At 44.1% G+C, this 8557-nt stretch overlaps 1 protein-coding gene across 1 annotated transcript; it reads right to left on the bottom strand.

Moving 5' to 3' along the window:
- Positions 1-559: 559 nt before the first annotated feature.
- fbxo32 (F-box protein 32) lies at positions 560-8549 on the bottom strand. The gene is made up of 9 exons (XM_064340324.1): positions 8281-8549; positions 7220-7332; positions 7063-7112; positions 6875-6967; positions 4441-4534; positions 3610-3794; positions 3044-3226; positions 2354-2497; positions 560-1936 (listed from the first exon to the last, which is right to left on the bottom strand). The coding sequence occupies exons 1-9, from the start codon at positions 8391-8393 to the stop codon at positions 1847-1849; spliced, it is 1065 nt and encodes a 354-aa protein (XP_064196394.1). The 5' UTR covers positions 8394-8549; the 3' UTR covers positions 560-1846.
- Positions 8550-8557: the final 8 nt, after the last annotated feature.

Genomic DNA, 8557 nt, shown 5'->3' with positions numbered 1-8557 from the left:
AACTGTCAGGACCATTTAAACATACCGTGGCGCTAAAATAATATATTTTTTAAAACCCCAGCAAGTGAACTGTCAGTACTATTGTTTCCCAAATATTTCATGAATCTTTTATATTCCCTTTTTTGAAATACTGCATCAGAAGTACATATTTTCTTGATCTGTGCTCTATGAGATGTGAAGCCATCAGAGGAATGCTGTTTCTCCAGGGCAGTGTGTAGCAGAATTACTGCATAGTTTTAAGTGTGCAGGACTATCAATCAAAGGGACTTTGTGTTTAGGCCCCAGGTGAGCGTGACCTGGGTACTCCTCTCATTTGCTCCAGTCAAAACAATGTAAGTGGGTTCAAATGTGCGCCGATGAAGTGGAAAAATCTGGAAACCGTTCTCCATAGCGTCTCCAGTGTCTGCTGAGCAGACGAATAGCTTACAACAAATGCACTTACTTTTTTGCTTTGCCAAATGATATGCAGGCTTAATTGAATTTCGATTTGGAGCCTGCAGTACGTGTCCATGACAACTGCAGAGTGCAGAATTTGATCACAGAAATGAAAATGCAGGAATATGATTGGTTGTTTATTTATCCAATGAAATGCGAGGCCATCGTGTGGTACCTCACTTACAGCACATTGTTTATGTGGTGCAAAAAAAGGTGTTTTGAGCATGCTAAAAGGCCCACTACAGGCCATCCCTCTTGTGCCTCATCCATGAGTCAGAAAACAAAATGAATATGAAACTATAAAACAAAAAAATAAAAAACCTCTAATATTTTGGAAAATTTTGCTTCATGCAAGTGCCAGTAGAAAACAGGTTTATAACATTCTTCCAAACCGTGAATAATTCTTTCTTATTACTGAACACACATTTCCCAAAACTGTAATACTATAACCCAAAACATGTCATTTCAGGCTAACAAATGGTCTGCACAAGGAATACACAATGCTTACATATGTGTCTAATTAGCATTTTTGAAGGCAGAGTACACACTGCTTTGGTGAAGCTTTTGATTACAGTAAAATAAAATATTACATTGCACCTTTCGGAAAACAAAAACACAGTTACACAATATCCTTTGGAAAAAAGAAAACATTATCAAATGTATAAAAGTGAAAAATGTAAATGTACTTTAAAAAAAGTATCATACGATACCAGTCATTCTGGTGACATGTACAGTACCTAGTCCATCATTTTTCATATCATGCACATAGCCTTTAGCCATGTCTCAATAGTTAAGAGAATTTAAGTCTCTTCCCAGGTCAAAACTAGAAGACATTCAAGTAGAGGCAGAGGGCATCCTAAAACTTATTCCAAAAATCAGCTCAGAGATCCCACAAGCCTAATTAGACAATCTTGACTTATAAAAACCAGTTCACAAAAAAAGTTCACATCAGGTACTTTCAGTTTTCAGTCTTGTTCTACCTTCAAAAAGTAAATATTCAAGTTACTTTCAGTGTTAGTTTTATCGATATTCACTCAACTGAAAATATCTTTTCAGACCAAAAAAACCAAACATTTTCTGTATTTTCAGCACAGTTGTCCAACGTACAAGGACATGTAGTAACTAACTCTTTTAAATTATACAATTTTCATTGCGGCTATGTTTTTTTAAAATGCTTTTGGCTACCAGATTTTGATAGAATGCCTCAATGTCTCCAGTTTTGATATCCATAATCTGTCACAATATACTCTGACCATCTGCAATACATTCATTTTCTCTCAAGCCAAAAAAAACCCTGAACCCCCAACACCCCCAACAAATTTACACGTTTCAGTCCCCCCAACCCATCTCAAGACATCCAGGAATCCATTGCACTATGAACACTATGTACAAGGCAGTGCCTGAGGGCCCATCAGTACTTGAAGAGGTTGATGAAGCCCTGTGGAGACACAGGCATACAGCAGCTCTCTGCGTTGTTGGCTGTGCAGGGATGGTTTGTGTCCTGCAAAAGGAAACGAAACAACAACAACAAAAGATTAGTTTTACATTTATACTGGAGAGGTTGCGTCATTTGAAAAAGTACTTGCACTTAATTGCATGCGTTGAGCTGCAACTTCCCCTCACCGACCATTCAAGTAAACATGATTTACAGGCTCAATGAAAACTTGTAATTGCCTTAGCTTACTACGCTAGCAGTGAACTTTCCTAAAGAACCCTGGGACGGCTTTATAAAGCAATAAATTAAGTGCGCTGAAGTGAGCTACCCTGCGTTCCTCTGTCTTTAAGGCTCCTGATCTGTTGATGTCACGATTAGCGAAGCAGAGTTCAGCTCTCTCACTCCAGCAGCCAGAATTACAGAACCGAGCAGAATGTGGGCGGATCTCCGGGGTCAGCTGACAGACTGAGTGGCAGCTCTCACCTTCCAGAAGAGGATGTGGCAGTGTGTGCAGAACTGCAGGGTGTCGCTGTACTGCTCCTTGCGGGGGTAACACCGGCAGAGCTTGAAATACATTCTCTTCCACTCCAGATGGCCCTTGTCTGACAGTATCACGCGCTTCCGGATCTGCAGGTGGGAAATGTGTACATGAGATCGTATCGCCTTGTCCTTCCTTACCTACAGCTGATTAGCAGTGCCATTGTATATTCAGGTGCTACGTCCTTTAATGTGTAATAGAGACTGCAGAAAAAAGAACAACCCTGGCTAGAGTTGACTACTAATCAAGTGGAGGTGTTGACACCTGCCATTTATGGAATTACAAGCAGTTAATGTATAGCTCTGCATAAAAAAACTTGAACATTTAATTTAATCAGGAATGTGCTGTGAATGTGTGTGATAGTGTTTGTGTGTGTGTGTGTGGTTGTGTGTGGTCGTGCATGTGTGTGTCGTGATTGCATGTGATTGTGTCTGTGTGTATGTGTGTGAGTGCTGTAAATGTGTGTGAGGGTGTATGTGCGTGTGTATGCATGTGTGTGAGAATGTGTATGCGTGTGAGTGTGTATATGTGTGAGTGTGTGTATGCCTGTGTGTGAGTGTGTGCAAATGTGTATGCATGTGAGGGCGTATTTGTGTGTGCGCATGTGTGAGTGTGAGTGTGTGGCAGGACTCTACCTGTCTCTCAGTGAAGTGATACTGGCACAGCCTCTTCCACAGCAGGCGGTCTTCAGTGAGGGCATTGAGGTCGGGAGACACCTGGCCCAGGCTGACCAGGTCCCGCCCGTCCGACAGCCTCTGCATAATGTTCAGCTGCAGGCATGCGGGCAGGTCCGTCAGCGTCATTCCCTTGGTGGTGGGCTGTGGACACAAGCAAACATACCGTAAGTGTCTGCATCACCCATTCAGACCGCATGCTCTACATTGCTAACTACAGTCATTTCCAGCACTGATGGACGGAAGGGACCAGACCTGCTTAAACATGACCTCAGACTCTCGACGTCATCCACCATGACCCTCGCTACAAAAAATGTGTACCTCTGTGTCAAATAAACACAGCCCTGTTGCACCTGTTACCCATTGTGACATCCCACCCATCACTTGGCCCTCTGCCCCACCCCCCCCTTAGCTCCCAATGGCTCCCTGGTCTTCCTGTCCACCCCCCCACCCAACTCCTTGCTCCCAGTAGGCCCTCCCTCTCCACACCGTTGCCCCCTATGGTGTTCCTGCTCTGTCACACCCACCCTGTTGATCTGGATGTTGTCCAGCTGCTGCTGCCACTGCAGGATGCTCTCCATGCGGTACACCCAGATGTTGATGTTGCCCACCAGCACGGACTTGCCCATGTCCTGCACCAGGCTGCAGAGGGACACGTACAGCGTCTGCAGGAGCTCCTTAATGGGCCGCACGTTCTGCTGGTTCTCCAGCACTGTGGAGGGAACAGCATGTCAATTAGCACACGCTAAGGGCGGAGCCACTTACATCACCAACGAAGTCCCCTTTCCTTACTTTGTAGTCTCTCATTTCCATTCACGTAGAAAAAGTGCACAATTCAAACAAATCAGTGAAATAAAAGGAAAAGTAAACCAAAGATATAATTGTCTGAAATACTGAGAATCTTCAGCAAACTCTCTGAATGTTCTAGAAACATTCAGATTTGGCATGAAAGTGCCAAATGTAGATGAAAAATTTTTGTGCTTGTTTAAAGACAAAATTGTACACTCCAGAGATGATCTACAAGTAGGCCTTAAAAAAAACTTTCCCCAAACAACCTGGCTCTTTGTTTATCTGAAAGAACATTTTGTTTACACAATACAAGAGTGCACCGTTTTCTCTGAAATGACATTCCTTCCACTTGGAGCAATTAAGAAATTCCCCTGCCTCTAGAAGTGGCCAGGCACGATTAGGCATTTGCCCGAGTGAACTGTGTCAGCTTAAATTATTTGGCTTTTTTGGAAACATTGTACACAGACAGGAGGTAGCCATGTCTGAGGCTGCACTGGGGGGACCCCTTTGGGTCTGGAGCCCCGAGATGCCACTGATTTCACTAACTGCTCCCCACTCCTCTGACTCACCTTTCTGCACAACTTTTTCCAGAATGTTCATGTAGTTCTTCTGTGCCACTCCACTCAGCGACGGCAGTTGGGATTTGGCTATCAGCTCCAGTAGCTAGAGAAGACATAAATATTGAGCTGTCAGACTTGCAACCCTGCCTCCCCTCAACCATTTCTTATGCCTTGTTATGCTTTAAGCTGGCTTCCAGTCCAGTGTTATGCTGTTATTCTTTCTCGCTCGCTCTCCGGCTGTTTTTGAAAGAGAAGCTGGCAGAAATAAATATCAGTGTCTGGCTTGGTTCAGAATGAGGGATCTCTTTTTCTCTCCAAGCCCGCCCTCCCCCTTCTCAGTAAACAGAGACTTCTGAGGCTCAGCCAAGACAGTGACACACACTGTGTACATTCAGAGCCGTCAGACAACATCCGTGTCAGCATGTAGTCTCCATTTGAACCATGCCGATTTGCAGTTTCACAATTTCTGCATGGCAATCTTACTTAAGCCTGACAGTGCCTGTATATTACATGACTACCTGCACTCATTTGGTCCACCACAAGACAGAACATTATTTACAGAATGTAGTTTACATCTCGTAGGTGGAAACCACATGTAAAACATGTAAAATATGTAAAACATATTACCGGTATGTTTGTAAAACAATATTTCATTATATCATATGGCAAAATTTAATACTGAATATTGTGTGGTTTGTACGGATTAAAGACTGTGCTGAACCAACTGTTTATTCAGCCATAGCCCTTTCAGGCTACATTAACGTTAAAACACACGCATGATACTGCATGTACACAACTTGAGGGAATAATCCCGCAGTCTCTAGTTTCAATACAGCACCCCCTAATGATGGGTGTCGATTTCTCAGTGCTTACTCATCTGGAGCCAGAGGCAGCGAAGAACAGGCCCTGGAGGTGACTGTGTGTTTTTTGAGACAAGACCAGCATGTCTGGCATGTGACTGCCTGCCAGCCCCCCCCCCTACCCCCTCCCCCCACCCCCCATCCCACAGCCTGCTGACATCATGGAGAAACACCGCCTGCGCTTCAGACTCAACCCCCCGGCTAGGAGCATGTGACCATTGTCAGCACCCCTGCGTAACAGCCTCTTTAGCCCCACCCCCACCCCCCTAAGCCTAAAGTCAAGTGCTCCTCTCTTTATTTATCTCCGCGTGGAGCTGCCCGGGACAAAGCGTCTCTGCCTTCAGCCTCCACTTAGTGACACAGCTCTCACTTGGCTGCTTCCCCAGTTTTCCACTGTTGCAAACAAAGACTCCTCGTGCCCGGCTCATTATCTTTATTGGGCCTTCGAATGTCAGAGGGAAAACATACTTCGTCTGAACATCCCAACATTTTGATGGGTTGTTTTTGTCCTCGTTAAAATATGATCTGCTTAACCAAGAGCACAAAGGAAAAGCCCTCCAGCGGCATTGGGGCAGGTTCCCATGACAGAGAGAGAGAGAGAGAGAGAGAGAGAGAAAGAGAGAGAGAGAGGGGGGGGGCTGTGCTTAATATGTGAATCTCAGGGGGTTTCACAATCGGAACAGAAAGATTGGGCAATGAACCTGTCACTCAGCACAGCTGTCCAGCCCAGAGTGTCAGTTTCACTGGGAAGTGTTGGGTCAAGCTGAGTGTCTCTAAGCAAGGTGAAAGGTCAATACACTCGAATGCAAAAACAATTACCTTGGTGAGCGCATGCGTGTGTGTGTGCATGTGTGTGTTCATTTAAGACAGTGTGGCTGACGCTCTGCCGAGCGTGAAAAACTTTTAACTCCAGCCCACGTCTCCAGAAATAAAGCAATGATGCCGATGATGGTGCCGACGATGATTAGGATCATGTGTTTGGAAAATCCATTCCTCATGAGAGGAGGGAGGAGCTGTGAGTCATGTGACCAAAATCTCCCCAGCTATTACTCAGGACACTGCCTGACAACAAACCCCCCCCCCCCCAAAACGCCGGCCTCTTGTTTATCTGGCCTCGGCTGCAATTACCTTTCCAAATGCCATATGTGCTTTTACATCAACCCTGCTTACATACAGTATCAGCCTTCATGTGATCAGAGTACAATCTTATATAATCCAGGGTTCTCTACATCCCTGCCAGCATGCTGCTACCTCAACTGCTACCGTCTGGCGGCTAATGTACCGAAGACCGCGTTAGCGTTTTTTTTATTCCGAGTGTGGGTGCAAGCTGATGTTAAAGCGTCAGATGTGCTGTGCCATGTGTGTATCGACAGACGCAGCGGCAGAGCGCCGCTATCTCTGCTCCTGTGGCAGAAGAAACACCTCCTAGAGCGTCTCATGTCTGGAGCGAGGTGATAAGACGCAAGTCAGAAGCCCTCAGTGCGGGCCTGCCAGCTGACGCTTAACTCTTTGCAGCCTGCGCTGCTTTTCCTTTTCAATTATTTGTGAAATGTTACCCACGATGCTGCGGTGCGCCGACTCACCCTCACGACGTAATTGAATCTTCTGGTGTCCATGATGGCGCTGGAGAAGTCCAGTCTGTTGAAGGCCTCCCCTAGCGTACAATATCCATGGCGCTGTGTGAAAGAACACAGAGTTAAAGATTCAAACACCTGGATGCAACGTGTAGTTTAATCAATACAACAAACCGGGTGAGTGATGGATTCATTACCTCTTTGGTGCTTGCTTTGTGGACGTATATCCATTTGTCTTTGTGGAAGTCTGCATAGAAAGAGAATTGGAATCTGTTTGAGGAGCTTCCAGCCTATATTCACAACATACTGTTATTTTGACCACTGCAACCCCCACCCCAAGGAGTTAAAACCTACAAGGAATCTTTGTGTTGTTGTTCAGAAGGTCCTTCTTGCGCTTCTTAGCGGCCATGTCATAACCCATGGAAAGCAGCAGATTTTCTTTGTAGAACTCCTCTTCTTTGCAGTAGCTGCACAAAACGATTGCATTGCGTTAGTTTCTTTGTTTGAGTGAGTGAACTGAAGTTTAGTCATGTAACTTAAAAGCAGTAAGCACAAGCTTTATGATTTGAACTTTTTTTCCTTACAATCATAATGACTTAGATAAGAACATTAATTAATGTTGTTATGATCAATTCATTCTTTCCCATCTGTTTCTTTGTCACGCAGGTCAGGAATTGGAAAATGTTCAAATGTTCCCTTAACATGGTCCTTGCATCACGCACTCGCAAAAGGAGTTGTTTTCAAACACATTAGAGTGGCTACAAAGAAACAGTCCCTCGCAAGTTTATTACGCAACAGCCTAAAGTTTGAGGATAGGCAGACCGCCACCCTCTTCGCCCATCCCCCATCCCTCATCCCAAACGCAGCTCTAATCGGTGTAGTAGTCTCTTCTTTAGATACAACTGTTTTGAAAGCTATTTCGTTTCAAACAGATGCTCATTAATCCTATCAGTCTCTCGGTTATTTATAGCAATATGGTTGACAGCAAGACAAACACTCCTTAAGCCACACAATAGCACTGTTATTTACTGCTGTCTTGTAATTTGACACTCGACTGGCACGAAAGCTGGCAGATGTAGTTTTGCTTATTGACCTTGGTTTCATACCACTGGTAGGAAAACTCAAGAATATCTCTCAAATCTAGGGTTGGGGAGATGGATGGAGAGGTTTAAAGATTACATTAGGGGCAATTATATAGACTTATAGAAGTCTATATAAGGCTATATAAGGCTATATAAGTATAATATTACATGCAATTTGATTTCGATGCTTCTGTACATCGTGGAAAATATTTCAACAATCCAGCTAGCAAACTACGTAGAACGATTAACAGATACAGTCAGTTTGATGTTCCTAGTTCGTATAATGATTATATAACGAAGTAACAAAAAGCGGACGCCAAAATGTGTACTAACCTTTTCAATTCAGTGACATTGTTATTCTTGTCGTCTGAAAATTTTTTCCAGCCTTCCTCTGTTTTTACCCAGCTCTGCCCAGGCGATCTCCAGTCTTGTCCAAGAAATGGCATTTTCGAAAAATTTCCGGAACAAAACAGCAAAGAAGAATAACAATGGATAGTTTTTAATGTCTGCACTGCGCACTACTTATGAAATATCTTTATTTTGATCTTTTTGCTCTCTTTTCCTGGTGTGCGTTTGATGACTTCTCTAGTGCGCTATGTGCGCATCAGTT

The sequence above is a fragment of the Anguilla rostrata genome, chromosome 1 (genome assembly GCF_018555375.3).
Source record: "Anguilla rostrata isolate EN2019 chromosome 1, ASM1855537v3, whole genome shotgun sequence".
NCBI classification, from domain to species: domain Eukaryota; kingdom Metazoa; phylum Chordata; class Actinopteri; order Anguilliformes; family Anguillidae; genus Anguilla; species Anguilla rostrata.
Note: the sequence above shows the minus strand (reverse complement) of the source record. Positions and strands in the feature narration are given on the sequence as shown.